The following is a 21347-nucleotide window of genomic DNA, read 5'->3' on the forward strand; positions in this document are numbered from 1 at the left end:
AATAATCCTGGAAGCCCAATGTATTTCCAAAGTTTTTGATGTTCTCAATTTTATTGCGCAACCTCTCAATCTTAGGTCTAGATGGTCAATAATATTGCACATCCGAGAATAACTGTCAGTATTATTGTCCGTATAGGCCCCGCTTAAGAGTGCCATTGAGTGGAAAAATCTATGGAGTTAACTATCAGACGCGCAGAACAGATTTTGTGTTGTCAACATACACTGCCACCCTGCTCAAGTGCTCACACGACAAGGGTTTACCCGTAAAGAACGTTGTATATTTAGAATCTATTTACATCGTAATTGCAGCAGATATTGTATAGCCGTTTCGCAGAGATAACAATTTGTATTCGTTTCTTTGTGACGTTTTTCGTTTGCTGGTATTCCAAAACGTCTTGATAGTAACGTACTTCCTTTATAATTGTCCCGAAAAGCCGCGAATTTATCGAACATAGAACACTATACCTCCCGCTTCCTCATTATTTTTGTGTACCTATTTTTCTCTTTATTTTGCGGGCTATCTTTTAACGCCCCCGTTCCCTTCTATCGACACTGTTAGAAATATATGACCGTGTAAGCATGTGCCTAAACAATTGGAATAAAATTTTGAAAAGGCTATCGTTCCGAAGATTCAAAAAATGGTTCAAATGGCTCTGAGCACTATGGAACTTAACATCTATGGTCATCAGTGCCCTATAACTTATAACTACTTAAACCTAATAAACATCCATGCCCGAGGCAGGATTCGAACCTGCGACCGTAGCGGTCACGCGGTTCCAGACTGACGCGCCTAGAACCGCACGGTCACACCGGCCGGCTCCGAAGATTCAATATAAATTCGATAAATGATGGGGAGGTTAATAACAAGATGCCTTCTAGGACAACTTATTCCGCCTACTTAATTACTGTAAAATTTAGTATCGTTATTCGAAAGGTTTGTGATATCTCTCACATACTGTGCCAACGAGAAGGGGTACCTCGTGAATCGGAACAGAATAATAAGAGTTACTGAAATAATTATAGCTAAAAGAAATACGGCCGCCAGCCCAATTGGGCAAAATTTCTGTTCGGTAGGTGAATTAATGAGCCGAACAGTCAATGTCAATAATTACTCGAACAAGCGCGGCAACACAGGGCTACACGCACGTTAGCAAAAACAATTGAAACATTTACGTAATAAAGCGAGAAAAAAATAGTTTGCACTCGAAATATAATTAACTAATAGAGCTGAAGTTTAGAAAACATAAAAGATCACACTTAGATTAATGGTTACTTAATGTTGTAAGTGACAATGGCGCTACCTCACAATAATGTCGACTATTTTCATATGAACTTTGGAAAATGGCAAAATATAATTAAAAGAAACTCTATTGACTTCTGAACAGGGAAGTAGCAAATGAGAATTACTGTATCAAAAGGTAATTATTATACTTTAGCACGACTGCAAGTCAAAATGTGAAAAAGAACTTTACTAACAACAAATTACAATAATCACTGATATCTGCACTCACTGATTAATTCTATTTAGTTCTTTTGTTCATAGTGTCAGGAATCATTTTAATTTGACTACTTTATTTACTATTTGCAACAATTAGATCGCCACAGATTAAAGTTCAAATTTAAGGTTAGTGAGACTGAAATTACTGAATGCTTTAAGGTCAAATCTTTAATGTAATTGAATCATTTAGTTCATAAGCAAAATTAACTGGCACAGCAATTTTCATTTTTCATAAATGGTACTCGGATTATTGTAACAATAGGACAGGACCGGAACCTACTTGGTGAATGGTTTTAGGAGAATCACGGGTAAACAGTTTTGTTTAAACTATGGTAATTATTCACTCGCAAAACTGCACAAAGCTGAGTAACGCCGTTGCAAAACTAGTTGACAATAAGCTGTGATGCAGCAGTCTTACTTCAGTCCATTCTCGCGGTGACGAAGTTGCTGGACGACGACGTTGCTGCTGGCTCCTCTCCATGACAATTAGCGAGCATGGGAGTTATTGGCGATGATACTGGCGTGGCGCGTTCTTGATGTTGCTGCAGCCAATATTTCCACCGCCCTGTGGCAGCAGACGAGCAACGTGAGTCGCTTGGGTAGCATCGTCTCCAGCACCTCTCCTGCGCTCGTGACCATAGCTGTTGAACCCTGGACGACTGGAAAACTTAGGCCTGGTCAGATGAGTCCAGATTTCAGTTGCTAAGAGCTGACGGCAGGTATCGAGTATGGCGTAGACCTCACGAAAACATGTACCCAAGTTCTGAACAAACTGGTGCGATCACCATAATGGTGCGCTTCGTGTTCACATGGAATAGACTGGGCCCTCTGGGCCAACTAAACCGATCATTGACTGGAAATGGTTAGGTTCGGCTACTCGGAGGCCTTTTTCAGCCATTTCTGGATTTCATGTTGCCAAACAACCTTTGAATTTTTATGGGTGACAGTGCGCCACAATTGTTCGCGACTGGTTTGAAGAACATTCTGAACAATTTGAGCAAATGATCTGGTCACTTAGTTCGGCGACATGAATCTCTTCGAACATTTATGGAACATAACCGAGAAGTCAGTTCGTGTACAAAATCGTGCACCGGCTACACTTTCGCAACTATCTACGGTTATAGAGACTGCATGGTTCAATATTTCTGCAGCGGACTTCCAACGACTTGTTGAGTCCATGTCACGTGGAGTTACTGCATTACGTCAGGCAGAAGAAGGTCCGACACGATTTTAGGAGGCATCCCATGAGTTTTGTAACTTTAATGTAAGTACAATGATTACACTGTGCTTGTGTTGCTCTTGTTTTGTTTGACTTCTGTTCCCCACTATTACGACAGACATTCAATCTTCTGATATCTTATTGACTTATTTGCAAAGCAGAATATGCAGCTCAGGTCTACGGATGGCAGTGTTATAAAAATAAACCAAGTGTCACGAACCAGGAATGTACAGAAAATGTATTTAAATTACATGCTAAAAAACCATCCAATACTACATTTAATATTTTCCGGCTTTTACTCCTCAGATCACTTCACATTGCTATCGACTCATACTTCAGTTACTACTCCCATTTAGTTTTCTGTACTGTAAAAATGGTTCAAATCGCTCTGAGCACTATGGGACTTAACTACTGTGGTCATCAGTCCCCTAGAAGTTAGAACTACTTAAACCTAATTAACCTAAGGACATCACACACATCCATGCCCGAGGCAGGATTCGAACCTGCGACCGTAGCAGTCGCGCGGTCTGTACTGTAAAGATAGGTGTAAAGAGCTGTTGCTGATTGTGGCCCACTGCATTATTTTGGAAAACATCGTTTCAGACAAGGGTGACACTGTAGCATAACTACAAGCATTTACGCTGTGAATCTGATATCCAGATGTTTCTATACAAACGTTTAGTAATAACAGTTTTGCTGATTTCCGTATGTATTGTAAATCATACGAGGGGCGTTCAATAACTAATGCAACACATTTTTTTCTGTCAGTTTCTGTTCAAAAGTGTGGAATTTGTTGTGAGATATTGAGCCTCAGCAGTATCATAACGTTCCGATATCTGGCGGCGCTATACGTAGTGGTCAAAATGGCGTCTGTAACGCGGGCGCGTTCCAAGCAGAGAGCTGTCATTGGGAAAACCATAGCATCATAATTATTCATTGGCGCTTGCAGAATCTCTACGGAGACCTGGCAGTGAGCAAAATCACGGTGAGTCGTTGGGTGAGGAGTCTGTCATCATGAAAACAAGGTCGAGCTAACTTGTCCAACCTCCTCCGTACACAGCTGCGATTCCTGCACTTTTGGAACGTGCGAATACTCTGCTTGTGATGGGTTTGTCACATCGAATAAGACACCTCGCTGCACAACTGGACGTCTCTATTTGTAGTGCTGACACACTCGTCTACCATTTGGGGTAGTCGAAGGCACGTGTCCGCTGGTTCCTCGTCTCCTAACAGTATACCGTAAAGAGCAACGAATGGCCATCTTTGTGGAGTTGCTTGCGTGTTTCGAGGGTGAGTGTGGCAATATTTGTCGAACATAGTAACAAGTGAGTTGAAGTTGCACCTTCAGCCGATAAAATCATGGTGACGGTGTTCTGGGACTTTTTTTATGTCCTTCATGGTGCTACACTCAACTCGGAAATGGACTGTGCTGCCCTCGGGATATTGAAGAAGCAGCTTCAGTATGTTCGTCGCCACAACAATACAAACGAATTTCTCTTTCTCCATGACAAATCTAGGTTTCAGACAAGTCTGAGCATCCGAGAGGAGCTGCGAGAACTTCATTGAACTGTTCTTCCGCATCCACCCTACGGCTCGAATTTCTTACCATCGACTTCCCTCTTTTGGGTCAATGAAAGATGTTGCAACAATGGAAAATTGTACTGAAATGCAGGAGGATCTGCAGCGAATTGACGCATGGTGCACGGAATGGCAATTGAATCTCAATGTAGACAAGTGTAATGTGATGCGAATACATAGAAAGATAGCTCCCTTATCATTTAGCTACAAAATAGCAGGTCAGCAACTGGAAGCAGTTAATTCCATAAATTATCTGGGAGTACGCATTAGGAGTGATTTAAAATGGAATGATCATATAAAGTTGATCATCGGTAAAGCAGATGCCAGACTGAGATTCATTGGAAGAATCCTAAGGAAATGCAATCCGACAACAAAGGAAGTAGGTTACAGTACACGTGTTCGCCCAATGCTTGAATACTGCTCAGCAGTGTGGGATCCGCACCAGGTAGGGTTGATAGAAGTGATAGAGAAGATCTAACGGAGAGCAGCGCGCTTCGTTACAGGATCATTTAGTAATTGCGAAAGCGTTACGGAGATGATAGATAAACTCCAGTGGAAGACTCTGCAGGAGAGACGCTCAGTAGCTTTTGTTAAAGTTTCGAGAACATACCTTCACCGAAGAGTCAAGCAGTATATTGGTCCCTCCTACGTATATCTCGCTAAGAGACCATGAGGATAAAATCAGAGAGATTAGAGCCCACACAGAAGCATACCGACAGTCCTTCTTTCCACGTACAATACGAGACTGGAATAGAAGGGAGAACCGATAGAGGTACTCAGGGTACCCTCCGCCACACACCGTCAGGTGGCTTGCGGAGTATGGATGTAGATGTAGATGTAGATGTAGATGTACTCTGCGAGAAGCAGTAAGCAGGTAAAGGGGAGGTTATTGATGCAGCGAGATGTTGGCTCTGACGTCGACCAGTAAAATGGTAGCATGAGAGTGTACAGAGCCTCCCAGTAACGCACTGAACGGAGATTATGTTGGAAATAGGGCTTTATAGCATAAAGAGTGTGGAATAATGCGGTTTATTGGAATCCCGAATAAAACCAGCCTGCTTTCAGACAAAAAAATGTGTTGCATTACTCTTTGAATGTCCCTCGTATCTGGGAGAGATACATTAGTTGACCATAGACTAAACTATACCGGTAAAATAGATATGCCTTGAGCATTTAATTAAACTGTCCAGTTAATATTACCTTATTCTGTTGAGGGGCTAAAAATTTTAACAATTAGTATCTCAAGCACCGTAATTCAAATTGCCTGTTGGAGGCCACTATACTGTGACAGTTACTACGAATGTTCCTCTCACAGCAGAAACTCCAAAATTCTATTCACTACGAAACATAAGGACAGCAGTTTTGTTGCATTTGTATTTCTCATAAGTGTCAACTTCGCTTTCGTCTTCAGATATGTTCGCGCTTTCTGATTAAACACACATTTTAAACTAAGTTCAAAGAGGGCATAGCGAAATGAGAGTAAACTGCAGGTACAATAACCAAACAAATGAGCCGCAGCCAGACAGCCTCATTACCACACATCGCATGCGATTCGTCATTTTGATCGAGAATTAAGAGCTATCAGCGATGAATACATGTGATCTGCGATTTGGCCACACACACGCGATCTGCGGAAGGTCGCACGACCTAGTGACAGAATCATGCGATCCGCCGCTCGTGTGTGGAGCCCTCAAGAATAAAAAAGCACCTTCGTTGATATTCAGTCTGTCTGTTTTTATATTAATAAACAGATGTAGTGGGCAAAACTAATTCAGTTCGTTAATATTTAATCATACATTAGTTCGTAACGAAATTGACATTGAATTTTTTAATTTCATATCAAAATACAGCCGCCCAGATAGTGGTGCGTGTTAAAGCTCCGGTTCCGGAACGGAGAAGTTTGCCGGCCCCGGTTCCAACACACAGTGCCGTTTAATGACGAGGTTCTGTGTGCTAGGCAACCGGGATGTGCTTTAAGGCGGTTTCCCACATCCCACTACATGAATACCGGCATGGTACCCAATCTCACCTCAGTTATATTTAGAAAACTTTGGCTAACTTGCACATGAATAACGCTACTCTCAGACAATTGTGGTAAATATATTCAGTCCCTAGGGGACAATGGGGTGCCGATTTCACATAAAAATATTAGACTGAGCCAAAAAGAAGACTACCAACGTGTATTTCTTAAGAAATCTGGGGTAAAAGCATTCATTGTTGCTAACTACTTACTTGAAGAAAAAAAAAAGAAAACGGTGTTACTTGTTTGATCCACGGTTGTAGTGTAGCACTCTGAGCGATAAAATAACTCCATCTCTACTTCTACATCTGTACTTCAAAAGCCAGCTTACAGTGCGTGGCTAAGGGCAACTTTTGTATCACTAAAATTTTTCACCTTCTCTGTTCGATTCTCGAATGGTGCACGGGAAAATCGATTGTCTGTAAATCTCCGTATGAACTCCAACTTCTCTGAAACCTATTCGGGTTTGCTGCCGGATCCTAAAATCAACTTGACTCGATATTTAGGCGATTTCAGTACACGGCGCATGCGCCACCCATCATGGTTGCTGCCCTCCAAGACAGGGAGGTGGCGCCGCTCTTAGTGGAACACTGCTGGCAACGATATATCGCACTCAGGGCCGCACCGAAGAACGTTCAATTTTGATGCGAGACAATACAGGATTCCACGTCTTGTTAAAAGGAAACCCGTTGTCTTTGTTCATTATCCGCCAACCTAATTTCAATCGCCTCTTTATAGACACTGTTGCAAAAACCGGAAATGTTGGCAACAACCACAGTTTCATCAAATTTCATACTGTGTTCCTCACTTAAGCAGTGATCTGCTACTGCCGATTTTTCCGGCTGTTGTAGCCTCGTTTGACGGCGACGTTCCACACAACTGTCATGCGCTGTGCGAATCGAACGGCCAATGTAAGCCTTCCCACACTGACATGGAATTTTGTAAACACCGGGTTTCCTATGCCCCAAATCATCTTTCACAGAGCCGAATACTGCCCTAATCTTAGAAGGTGTACGCAATACACTCTTAATGTTAAAATTCCATAAAATTCGTCCAATCTTAAACGATATGCCTCCAGCATAAGGAAGAAAGGCCACCGATCTACGTTCCTCTTCATGCACCTCCGGACATGATCCAAACTCCATAGCCCGACGAATCTGCTTCTCGGAGTATCCATTTTCCTTTAAAAAAAAAGGCATCAAATGCGAAAGTTCGTGGATTAAGCAATCCGCGTCGGAAATGGCATATGCTCTCCGTACCAAAGTCCTAAGGACGCCACTGCGTTGGTGTGGTGGATGACAACTCTTAGGATGCAGATACCAATCTGTGCGCGTCGGCTTTCGGTGAACACTGTGTCCCGGTATACCATCTGGTTTTTTATAAATCATAACGTCTAAAAATGGAAGCATCCCATCACTTCCAACCTCCATAGTAAATTTGATGCGGGGATGAAGAGAGTGCAAGTGGTCCAAAAATCTATTAAGAGCATCACGTCCATGCGGCCAGACGAAAAAGGTATCATCCACATATCTCCAGAAGCACATTGGTTGCAAAGCTGAAGTCCTCAGGGCCATATCCTCGAAGTCGTCCATAAATAAATTGGCGACTATGGGTGATAAAGGACTACCCATAGCTACTCCGTCATTCTGTTCAAAAATGTTACTGTTAAATAAAAAATACGGGGATGCCAGCACATGCCGACAAAGCTTCACCAGCTCTTTATCCAGTTTTTCACTGATAAAACTAAGGGACTCTTCCAGAGGAACTCGTGTAAAAAGGGATACCACATCAAAACTCACTAATAGATCTGAAGCCCTCACCTTCAAAGATCTCAATCGTCGAATAAAATCCATCGAACTGGAGATTAGCGTTCACACTTGCCAACAAATGGACTGAGAGCAGATGATAAATACTTTGCCAGGTTATAAGTGGGTGCACCCAAATTACTAACAATAGGGCGTAGAGGAATCCCTTCCTTACACAACTTAGAAAGACCACACAACCTAGACGGAACGGCAGCACCAGGATGAAGTTTCTTACGTAAATCTTCCGACAACGAACTCTTTTTCAACAGTGAAAGTGTCTTACGCTTGATCCTTTCTGTGGTGTCACTAGATAGTCTTCTGTACGCCGGGTCATTGAGTAGTAAATCCATTTTCAGGACATAATCATCTCGCGTCATTACAATCCTGGCATTCCCCTTGTCAGCTGGTAAAACTACTACTTCATCATCATTCCTAAGGGAGCGAATGGCTGCTCTCTCTGCGAAAGAGATGCTATCCTGCGGTGGTCGAACCCGACTTAATGTGTGCGACACTTCTTGCCTTATTTCCTCTGCTTGATCCTCGGGTAGGTTGTGTACCGCTTGTTCTACAGAGCATATGAACACTGTGACAGGAAGCCTCTTGGAAGTGGGCGAAAAATTTAAACTTTTCTCCAACACCGCCACTGTGGGCCCATCCAACGCCTTGTTAGAAAGATTAAGCACAGTGCGCCGACGTTTATCCCCTTCTGGTGCTGTAGAACGAGAAAGAAGCCGTTCAAATGTCGCAGATTGTCTGGTGACGGCGCTCCTGATAGCGCCCGTGTGGAATCATCAACCCACTGCCAAACACCCCTTGAAAACTGCGATGACAAGTTCAAATGTAAGTAAAATAAATCTTTGGAAGCAACATCCAGCTGTCTGCTGGTAAGACGAATGCGTTCTCTTATAGGTGCTTGACTTGCAAGTTTCTTAATCCTTCCCTCTTACTATTAATAAAATGAACAAATCTGTCGAAATTAGGAATAATACCCTCGTCATGGCATCTCAGCAAGAAGGCGAATGTACTCAACTTCCGTACAAGTTTCACCATCTCCTCCCCGTATAGGTACTTGATGTGATGACGTAGGCTTCCCCGGCGTAATAAGTCTTGAAAGTCTCTTCGGGTCTGCTGCTGCATCCTAAAATCAACTTGTCGGCGATCCAACTGGTCGTCATCTTCAGGAGAATGCTGCTTCTGCTGGTGAGTCCCGCTGAGAACTGACGCCAGGCTGTTATTCAGAATTAAGTAACATACATCATATGCACGCAAAAAAAGATTTCACAGTCCTAACGTAGTATCCCTGTTTCGGTACAACTCAAAGTCGATGAAAGAAAACGAAGTTACACAAACGTACTCTATAACGATCAGATGTTCTATAGAATGTAGGGTCATGAAAAAATAGAAGAAAGGTTAGAAGGAGAGGGGGCGGGGGGAGGAGAAGTTGAACTGTAACTGCAAGATTACATAAATTCCCTGTTGTGCATTAACACTAATGGCTGCACCTGTCAACACTGACGAAGTAATTCCAGTGGGACAGTGCGGACTGTGGAAACCGCCACTTACCACAGCAGAAACTCAATCATACCAGACCGAGGCTGGTCTTCCAGAGATGTCATGCGTAACCGGATGCGCCATGGTGTGGGAGCTCGTGATGAGAGGAAAGAGGTGAGGGCTGAGTGGGAGAGGGAAGGGGAGAGGTCAGCGCGTCCAGCGCTAACGAGGCCTGTTTGTGACGAGTAATTGTTGGGCGGGCAGGGTGCAGGCGACCGCCACAAGGGAAAAAAAAGAACCCACTGCCAGTGGGCCGCGCGATGGACGGTATACCTGTGGTGGGGGAAACACCTGCAACTGGGCCACAGAGTGAGGTAACCACCTGCTGAAGCTGAAAGTGCGGAAAACCTAGAACGAGATGGAGACCGCATATAGCAAATGACTCATCACACAATTCTGAAGATAGTAAGGGCATATAAATGCAGTAACTATCGTGGAATCAGTTTAACAGCTCATGGATTTCAGTTACTGTCAAGAACAATATAAAGAAGATATGGAAAGATAATTAAGGATATGTTAGGTGACGATCAACAAGAGAGGCATTTTTGACATTACACCTGATAATGGAAGCAAGGAAAAAAGAAGACTTCGTCGTAGGAATTGTTGACATGCAAAAAGCTTTTGACAACCTAAATTGACAAAGAAGTTTGATATCCTCAGCGAAATAGGTATACGGTTTGTGGAAGGACGGATCATGGCAGCTTAGAGAAAGTTTTCCCCACAAAATCAACTTATGATTTGGTGCCCCTCCCCTCCCCATTCCCTCCCACCCCATTTTCTCTCAAACCTTTTCGGCCATATCAGTTTCTGTGCTTTCTTGTGATACACACTGCATTCAAATCCAATACTTGGGCGCACCTCTCATTAAACCGGTCCAGAGCAACACCATGTGGGCTACAGTCCTGCGCGCACCCTTGTGACGTCACACAGAGATGACCAAATCTGTATCGAAACTGCGCTTTGACGCACGCTGCAGGCACAGGTTAAAGTACTTAAAGAGTTTGAGACCTGAATCTGCATGGAATTTTCTGTATTTTCTCCTCATACATAACCTTGTAACGAACCTTAGGATATGTATAGCATTATATAAAATAACGGAGCAAAATTGCTTCACGATTTATATGTAAAATCGTTTATCAGTGCACTGCAAATACTCATCTGTAGGCCTGAAGACAAACTGTAATTTTGATTTCGTTCTTTCTCTCTTGCCTTCCTCTTCTTGCAGTAAAATATCTGCCATATGCAACAATAATCAAACGTCTCCCTTTTGAACTCAAGCAACTGGTTTCCTACAGAATACAATAATTTATTTTCTCCGTCATTTTAGCGGATTTTCGTCTCCACTTATCCTTAAAAATGTGCTGACATCACACGAAACCCACATCATTCAACGGAATGGAGCATGAGACATCATTGTTCATTAAATCAAATAATACGACACACGTTTTACTTCTTTGGCTTTCCAGGCCTGTAGGAACCTTAAACACAAAACATTTACGTGAGTTTTATAGCCTTTACTGAAAATTATGTGAGAGTGCGCTGTTAATTCAATCATAAGGCACTTGCAGATGAGCTTCTCATGCAACTAAAGGTACTGAAAAATCTAAAGATAATTCTACAGGTGTATTATGTGCAACAAAACATCATTTGGAAGTCCTAGGAATTGAACAGATGCACCTAAAATCATAATACTCAGTGTCAAATTACTGTAGGAATAATATTCATATAAGAAAAGAAGAAGTGGCTGTGTACGTAAAAAGTGGAATAAAATAACAGGCCATAGTCATAAATGAGTACCGCAGTTAAGATGTATTAGTCCTGGCTCGCGGCGTAGTTTAAGACGAGAAAATATTTTCTTACAGCGTAGCGCTTAAAATGGAGAATACCTCTTTTTAAATCGATGAAAGGTAACACGATTTCCGGGTTAGGAACTTCAAAGCAAAGAGCAAACGCATCAACATAAATTTGCATACGGTGTAAGATGCACACATTTGATTATATGCGTTGATTGCTTCATCACTTTGAATACAGAGAAAAAAATCGGTTTTCAATGACGTTGCAATACCTTCCATGCAAAGTATCAAAGAATTACGAACGATTAGAAGGCGAATAGCGGGAAGCGGAGGTGCAAAAATTAAAGAAAGCGCTAAAGCGCTGTTTAGTGAACTGACTAAAGAAAGTTTTTTTTTTTTTTTTTTTTTTTTTTTTTTAGGAATTGATCTGCATTTCGAGTAAACCATCACATTCCTTTTACAGTTTGCACAGCGTGGCGCAGTGTCACTGAATTTCAGTTGATGTTGACAATGCGATAAATTGAGCTACAGTTAGAATTTAATTTAGACAAGAATGAAATTTTCACTCTACAGCGGAGTGTGCGCTGATATGAAACTTTCTGGCATATTAAAACTGTGTGCCGGACCGAGACTCGAACTCTGGACCTTCGCCTTTCGCGGCCAAGTGCTCTACCAACTGAGCTACCCAGGCACGACTCACGCCCCCTCCTCACAGCTTTAATTCCGCCAGTACCTCGTATCCTACCTCTCAAACTTCACAGAAGCTCTCCTGCGAACCTTGCAGAACTGGCACTCCGGAAAGAAAGGATATTGCGGAGACATGGCTTAGCCACAACCTTGGGGTTGTTTCTAGAATGAAACACAAAGTTTGGAAGGTAGGAGACAAGGTACTGGCGGAATTAAAGCTGTGAGGAGGGGGCGTGAGTCGTGTTTGGGTCGCTCAGTTGGTAGAGCACTTGCCCGGGAAAGGCAAAGGTCCCAAGATCGAGTCTCGATCCGGCACACTGTTTCAATCTGCCAAGAAGTTTAAGAATGTAGACAGTCTGACAGTCGTATAATAAGTTCCATAACAAAATCAGTCTCGCAGACTTACTTTCTCTACATAAATTTTCAAGACTTTATAAGTTTCCAAGTGTGGATGTTTAGATCTACATACTTGTGACCAACCATTTTGCGCAACAAAGAACGAAATCCACTCACAGAATCTCACTGACAGGCTCAAAGAATTTCGCTGGCAGGCTTCATCCGAAAAGCTTGCCTTGATAAATGATTGCAGACTTTCTCCGTGTATTCCAATGATGAAATCTTCTCGGGTGATCAGTCGAATAGTGACGTCATGTTGTCGCAATGTTTCAGTCTGTTTCACATCCGTTATCTTCAGGCATCCCCGACATGTATTCGGCGTACAGCACAGCTATCTTGGGCTTCTATTTCAGCAATGGAAATGGAAATGAGCGCTTGGCGTTATTGGCCGGGAGCTCCTTTGCGGGGGAGGTCCGGTCTTCTTGGTGCAGGTCTTATTACATTCAACGCCACATTGGGCGACCTGCACGCCGGATGGGGATGCAATGATGATGAAGACAAAACAGCATCCAGTCCCTGAGTGGAGAAAATCCCCGACCCAGGCAGGAATCGAGCCCGGGCCCGTAGAACGGCAATCCGTCAAGCTGACCACTCAGCTATCGGAGCGGACATTTGAGCAGTATAATGTCCGTTCGGACATGGCGAGAGTTTCTAGTGAGTGTCGTCGTACTTGCCAACCATACCTTGGCCAGCGAGGTCGTTGGATCTCTCCCCAATTCAGAAAGATTGGAGCGTTACGGGCTGGGCCCTCAAGCCAGCTGGGGATTTTGACGATCCACCGCACCAGTTGGACAAAAATTGGCACAATATCCCTCAGGGGGAGATCCAACAACTCTATCAGCCAATGCAAAACCGAATAATAGGCGCCAGAAGTGAACCAACGTCTTATTGACTTGTTCTGTTTGTAAAGCTCTTTCTCTTGAATAAACTATGCCAAATTATTGAAATTGTAATAATTTGTTTGTCTGCATATGTACATTACATTAACCGAGTTCCGTCATATTCGATTAATTCCTTCGTGGTGCTTGATTTTTCTTTTCTTAGAATTTATTATTAGTTATTAGTATTTCGCTTGGACCTTTAAAAGGCACGTATAACCGCACGTTAGGTTTATTAATTCTTTCCGTCGCCGTCCTAGTATCCACACGTTTTTCAGACTACTTTTTGTCAACTGTTTGTACGTGAATTTATGGTCGTATAGCTTCTGTACGTCGGTTGTCCGTCTAGTGGCCAGTAAGTCAACAGCGACTTCCCTAAGAACATTTTAGGCATCGGCTTACCGCCGATTTTGAGTTTTCGAGTCTCATGAATGATATTAAAGATTTTCTTGGTTGATCATGAGTCACCCATTCTTTCTATACGTACGTAGCAACTGAGAGGTCTCTTATACTCACTCAAACAAAATCGTTCCGTCAGAGAATGCAATCTTTTGAATTTTACGCGTCCAGATACCGATTAGATCTTGGTCCAAATCTTTCCGTGATATCTGTCGTTCCATTTTTTAATGACATGGATAAAAATAATAAAACCTTACTGCATCATGAAGATTTTAAACTGAATGTCCAAAGAAAAATAAGTTTTACCCCGATTTATATCTCAAATTTTCAGACATGTTTCCCTCGTATCACAATGTGACTCAGACGAATCTTCACAGACAACGGTAGAACCTTCACAAGCGCAGCAGGGCTTTTTGAAGGACGTCGATTAACATATTAAGCACACGCACTGCTCAACCACTGACTTTGGGTGTAATGATAATTGGAAATATATGATAAGGTCTCATGGGACCAAACTGCTGAGGTCATCGGTCCCTAAGCATACAGACTACTTAATCTAACTTAACCTAACTTACGATATATATATATATATATGCCCGAGGAAGGACTCTAACCTCCGACTCGGGGAGCCGTACGGGCCATGGCAAGGCGCCTCAGATCGCTTGGCTACAACGCGCGGCTGCACGTAATGAATTTTGCTCTATAGCATAGACCCGTGCGGGACAAATGTGATTGCTTCTGTTGTATACTTACCACTTGAAAACTGACAGAACGGACAGTTGTAACGCAACTGAATCAATTTGCTGCTCGAAGATTCATCTTCAGAACTGCGTCTTAGCGCCTGATCTGATAGCTGGAAATACTGAAAAACGTTGCAAAACTTAATAGTTGTCTTTTTTTAAAACGAACTATACAGGAAAATGAGATCAGATACCATGCGGCAGCCTAGTATGAATGTGACAGGACAGGGCAATGGCGTTATATGTATGGATAAAGGGAATTCGTTAATGTAAAGAGCATGTGTACACAAGATGTGTTAAATGAATATGGTAATGTTCCAAACACTTACTGAATGGGTAATCCCACATGGGCAAATACAGTTCAATAGTACACGTTTGCAAATTATACGATAATTTGACGAGACACAAAATGGAGGCTGTAAAATATTTTCCCTACGTTGAAGAGATAGAGAAATAGAGAGAGGTATGTTGCAAGCCATTTACGTTTACAGATTGATTAGACGTAAATGGACACTGCCAACCACTTACATCCAGCCGCACGTTGAGACTGCAGAATGGCCACCTTCGTTCAAGAAACAGCGCCAGAGTGTTCCATTCTCCTTCACTTAAAGCTTCCAGGCTGATTGGACGTGGTCGAAGTATAAAACTCTCCCCTGACGTTTCGTCTCCGATCGCGGGAGACATCCTCCGAGGTAAACCCCAGAGGTATTAAGTAAAGACAATACCGACAGTGAAAGCCAACATCGTATGTTCCATTCTTTTCCGAACATGTGATTCCTAAACAAATTTTCGCATTCGATGCTGTTATTAGTTCTCGCTGGCCAAAGTCCCTGAAGCAATCGAGACACGCCACGATAGACGGCACAAAGACAACACGCGCTGTACAGTCGAATATGACAGCCACATGATCCTTGGAACAACAAAACACTCACGCAGAGCATGATTGCGCGCAATATGAATCAGAGTGGTGCGCGCAGCATCGATGTGTTCCAGTGGACAATGGTGATGTCTCGACTGTTTGCTAGTGGCGCATTAGTTTGATGTGGGTGGAAAGGACTTTCGCATTATAAGTACTGTAGATGATACTGCAGGCATTATGCAGTTCTGCACGAATAGTACAGCTCACTTTGTCATTTGCAGTGTTGCCGGTATTTTCGCCTCGAATAGTGAACCTGAGAAATGTTTCACATCTTTTCGTAAGATATAAGTTTGTATAATAGTCTCCCAATTTAACGTGGCTCATAAACATGTCATTAGCGATGACTGTGTACTGGACAGGAACTGATACAGAAGTCCTATCTTTACCGGGTCTGCCGGCCGCGGTGGTCTCGCGGTTCTAGGCGCGCAGTCCGGAACCGTGCGACTGCTGAGGTCGCAGGTTCGAATCCTGCCTCGGGCATAGATGTGTGTGATGTCCTTAGGTTAGTCAGGTTTAAGTAGTTCTAAGTTCTAGGGGACTAATGACTGCAGCAGTTGAGTCCCATAGTGCTCAGAGCCATTTGAACCATTTTACCGGGTCTTACTGTACGAAAATGGGTCTCACTAAACCCACTGCAACAGGCATTTCCGCATTCCATTCAAATTCCGCAGAGGTTTCCCACGGCACTGTGGGACTAGCTTCTCCGGAACAGTTAACATAACGGGGGGCTGGACCTCTACACAACAACTTTACTGTGACTGATAACGAACTTTTATGCTGTTTATAGATAACCTCTTCGTATGCGATAGGTGAAAACTATATATAATCATTTATAAATGATAGAGCGTAGCAATCAGTCGTCCTTTTTTTTGCAGTTTTTATTACGCAAATCCAGATTTCGGCTAGTGCCTGCCATTATCAATGAACTATTCTTTAATCTCGATGCATGATAGTTCCCTGTGTTCGGGTGTGAGTCACAGTTCTTTGAATACTACTGTATCAGTACAGTAGTGCTCAAAAAGCTGTGACTGACACCCGAACACAGGGAACTAACACGCATCGAGAATGAGATTTTCACTCTACAGCGGAGTGTGCGCTGATATGAAACTTCCTGGCAGATTAAAACTGTGTGCCGGACCGAGACTCGAACTCGGGACCTTTGCCTTTCGCAGGCATGTGCTCTACCAACTGAGATACCCAAGCACGACTCACGCTCCGTCCTCACAGCTTTACTTCTGGCACTACCTCGTCTCCTACCTTCCAAACTTTACAGAAGCTCTCCTGCGAACCAGGAGAGCTTCTGTAAAGTTTGGTAGGTAGGAGACGATCTACTGGCAGAAGTAAAGCTGTGAGGACGGGGCGTGAGCCGTGCTTGGGTAGCTCATTTGGTAGACTACTTGCCTGCGAAAGGCAATGGTCCCGAGTTCGAGTCTCGGTCCGGCACACGGTTTTAATCTGCCAGGAAGTTTTAACACGCATCGAGATTAAAAAATAGTTCATTGATAATGGCTAGGCACTAGCCTAAATCTGCTTTTCCGTAATAAAACCTCCAAAAAAAGGACGACTGATTGCTGCGCTCTATCATTTATAATTTACATAACACTCGCTGAGTGCACCCACTTTCCTAATGGAAGGTAACATGATATATATAATCAATTAACAGTCCTCAACATAGCATTGAATCAAATGGTCCTTTTTGTCTTAAACATTTTACATCTTAATATTTACCCAAAAGTTAAATGCTTTAAGAAATTTTGAAATAAATCTCAGCTCTACTATTATTACCTCTAATTTTTTAAGTTAGTCTTGAACATTTAAGCTCTCGAGGCAACGACTTTTACAGACCTTCACTGATTGCATTACCTATACCACACGTACATAATTTCAATAAAGATAAGTGATCCAAGGACAATAAGACCACAAAATAAAGGTTTCCAATTGCGGAAATGTGTCGAAATGCTGGTTTGTAATCATGGGTATACTGGTTTCTAATCGTGGTTCCCCGAGAAGGGGAGGGCGGAGGTATACAAGCGGAGACACTCGACACATCTGTGGCAAGGACTTTTTATTCATTACAGGAATGTCAACCATTTTTAACAATAATAGCCAGCGATTCCTTTTAACCGCATATTTGACAGTGCCAAGTGCGGTGGGAAATACTAGTCGGCATCATTGTACAGTAAAATGTGTAAACATCGAGACGAGGACCACCTTAGTTCACTCCTACCCCATTAACAATTGGTTCTTCCGGCCTATTTGACACATGAATAAAAATGTTTGTAAATATGTCATTGGATACCTTAGATGCAATCAGAAAAAGGATGTATTTACAGGTCGTCGAATCAAATGAGTGGTATCAGTATTCGGGTTTAAGGTACGAGAAAAGGGCTTACCGTTTACTAATGAGATATACTTTCTATTGAGGTATCAATGCAATCCACCTCAAAAATCGTCGAGTAGATGCCAGAAAATCGATTGAGATACAATTTGGGTAAGTACTTCCTCTGAAATACATTCTCTTGCTCACCGATTCAGTGATATAAGCAAAGGGCATTTTAGAATTTTGTCACCTCTGAGGTATATTTCTGGGGGTGCCCATGTTCGTGAACATGTGGCTATCCTAATAACGTTGCAATAAAATAGTCCGTATTAGAAGTAAACTGAAGGGGGATCACTGCTGTCAGCCTTGTAAGCAGGAGATCCCGGGTTCGAAACCCGGTACGATACACATTTTCGCTCGCCTCCGCTGATTCTGCCTAGTTTCCCGCTGCAGCTGGTAGCGGTGATCGTCCTTCAATTCACATATTATGTTTCACAGCTGCGGATTCTGCGTTGTGTCTGTCCTTTCGTACATGACCGAAAGAACAGACGTCACGCATTCTTATAGTCCGTATTACGTCACAGGTCATCCCCGTTTACAAGAAGGGACGTCGAACAGATGTGCAGAACTATAGACCTATATCTCTAACGTCGGTCAGTTGTAGAATTTTGGAACACGTATTATGTTCGAGTATAATGTCCTTTCTGGAGACTAGAAATCTACTCTGTAGAAATCAGCATGGGTTTCGAAAGAGACGGTCGTGTGAAACCCAGCTCGCGCTATTCGTCCACGAGACTCAGAGGGCCATAGACACGGGTTCACAGGTAGATGCAGTGTTTCTTGACTTCCGCAAGGCGTCCGACACAGTTCCCCACAATCGTTTAATGAACAAAGTAAGAGCATACGGACTATCAGACCAATTGTGTGATTGGATTGAGGAGTTCCTAGATAACAGAACGCAGTATGTCATTCTCAATGGAGAGAAGTCTTCCGAAGTAAGAGTGATTTCAGGTGTGCCGCAGGGGAGTGTCATAGGACCGTTGCTATTCACAATATACATACATGACCTGGTGGATGACATCGGAAGTTCACTGAGGCTTTTTGCAGATGATGCTGTGGTGTATCGAGAGGTTGCAACAATGAAAAATTGTACTGAAATGCAGGAGGATCTGCAGCAAATTGACGCATGGTGCAGGGAATGGCAATTGAATCTCAATGTAGACAAGTGTAACGTGCTTCGAATACATAGAAAGATAGATCCCTTATCATTTAGCTACAAAATAGCAGGTCAGCAACTGGAAGCAGTTAATTCCACAAATTATCTGGGAGTATGCATTCGGAGTGATTTAAAATGGAAGTATCATATTAAGTTGATCGTCGGTAAAGCAGATGCCAGACTGAGATTCATTGGAAGAATCCTAAGGAATTGCAATCCGAAAACAAAGGAAGTAAGTTACAATACGCTTGTTCGCTCACTGCTTGAATACTGCTCAACAGTGTGGGATCCGTACCAGATAGGGTTAATAGAAGAGATAGAGAAGATCCAACGGAGAGCAGCGAGCTTCGTTACAGGATCATTTAGTAATCGCGAAAGCGTCACGGAGATGATAGATAAACTCCAGTGGAAGACTCTGCAGGAGAGACGCTCAGTACCTCGGTACGGGATTTTGTTGAAGTTTCGAGAACATACCTTCACCGAGGAGCTCCCTCCTACGTATATCTCGCGAAGAGACCATGAGGATAAAATCAGAGAGATTAGAGCCCACACAGAAGCATACCGACAATCCTTCTTTCCACGAACAATACGAGACTGGAATAGAAGGGAGAACCGATAGAGGTACTCAGGGTACCCTCCGCCACACACCGTCAGATGTGGATGTAGATACGTCTACAGAACACCAACAGTGCAAATGCTGAACAGATGTTTCTAATTCTATTTAATTATATGTGAATCTTATTACATTTGACATAATGAGCTTTAATATTTTGTCCGACAGTTCCAGCACAATTTCGTTGTTGGAGCTATCAATTCTGAATGCTTTTACGGATATGGTTAGAACTTTACCCCCGATGGAACTAAAGAGTTTTATGGACTGTGGTAGCATTTCCAATGCCATACAACCGCCAGTACATGTTTTCTAGATTTACTCCTTCAGATTGTTTTTTACGTCACTGTATGTCTATAGCGCTCTCTGCCACATGTATTTAAACTTTTCAACATTGTATTTTTCGTTCGCGGTCCAATATTTTGAATCTTGTTCTTTTTTACTGTGTGGTTTTCCATAAATTTTTAGGTAGAGCCCAGTCTCCTAGATCAATGAACAGAGATGAAAGTAACATCAATCGGAAGACAGCAATCTGCTGTCACGAAGTACGCACGCCGGAACAGGAGGTACAAGGACCACTTTGCGTGCTATTCCACGGCAGTAACGAATTTTCCGGGAGAGTTTGTGGTGCTCCGGCGGGTCTAACCGCTCAATATGAAGCGGACGAACAGGCGGATATGAGGCGCGGTGAAAGAGTGTGTGCCTGCAGCGTGTAAGTGTGTGTGTGTGCTGTGTGGTCGCAATAACGGCAGCCGCTGTCCCTGTGTGTTGCAGGACGCTGTCGATCCCGGACATGCTCACCCTGCGCAAGGACGCGCTGGCGCCGTACCGCTCGCAGCTCACCGACGTGTAAGTACCCACCACTCAACTCACTGCTTCCTACTGGCGGCAACACTGACAGTAACGGCGATTCACGTCAGTGTTCTCTTGCAACCCCGTCAAGAATGTCCTGCGTAGCAGAGTTGAAATGAGGCAGCGACAGAGAAACTGGGCCGTGATTTACACGAAGACTACAGTCTTTGACACTGTTGACACTCTAAACGTAGCTTAAGAGCTATACAGTGTGTTTCAAACATATCCATTCAATTTCGAAAGATTATACACTCAGGTTTCGAGAGAACCGCAGCAGTCCTCTTAGGCGAATAACTACTGAAGAACAGTTGGAAATGACTCAGTGGTATAAACTGAGGTGACAAAATTCATGGGGTATCTCCTAATAAGGTATCGGATCTCCTTTCGCCCAGAATAGTGCAGAAATTCCATGTTGCATCAACTCAACATCTCGTTGAAAGTCCCCTACAGAAATATTGAGCCGTCCTGCCTGTTCAGTCATCCATGATTGTTAAAGGGTTTCCTGTTCAGGATTTTGCGCACGAAATGACCTGTCGATTACGTCGCATAAATGTTCGATGCGATTCATGACGGGCAATCTGGATGGCCACATCATTAACTCTAACTGTCGAGAACTTTCTTCAAACCAATCGTGGACAACTTTGGCTCGATGACATGGCGCATTGTCATCCACAAAAAAATCCTTCGTTGATTGGGAACATGAAGCCCATGGATGGCTGCAAATGGTCGCCAAGTAGCCGAACATAATTGTTTGCAATAAATGGTCTGTTCGGTTGGAATAGAGGACCCAATCCATTCCATGTAAACACAGCCCATACCGTTATCGAGCTACCACCAGCTTACACACTGCTTTGTTGACAACTTGG

General features: G+C 43.1%; 1 protein-coding gene across 4 annotated transcripts in view; it reads left to right on the top strand.

Moving 5' to 3' along the window:
* The window catches only part of LOC126276649 (probable glycoprotein hormone G-protein coupled receptor), a 1482411-nt gene that overhangs the window by 836598 nt on the left and 624466 nt on the right, over nt 1-21347 (top strand). For all 4 annotated transcript variants that reach the window (XM_049977295.1, XM_049977293.1, XM_049977296.1 and 1 more), the window contains one exon: nt 20404-20478. In XM_049977295.1, the coding sequence (XP_049833252.1) occupies nt 20404-20478 (75 nt within the window). The remainder of the gene's footprint in view (nt 1-20403; nt 20479-21347) is intronic.

This window comes from Schistocerca gregaria, chromosome 1, assembly GCF_023897955.1.
Source record: "Schistocerca gregaria isolate iqSchGreg1 chromosome 1, iqSchGreg1.2, whole genome shotgun sequence".
NCBI lineage: Eukaryota > Metazoa > Arthropoda > Insecta > Orthoptera > Acrididae > Schistocerca > Schistocerca gregaria.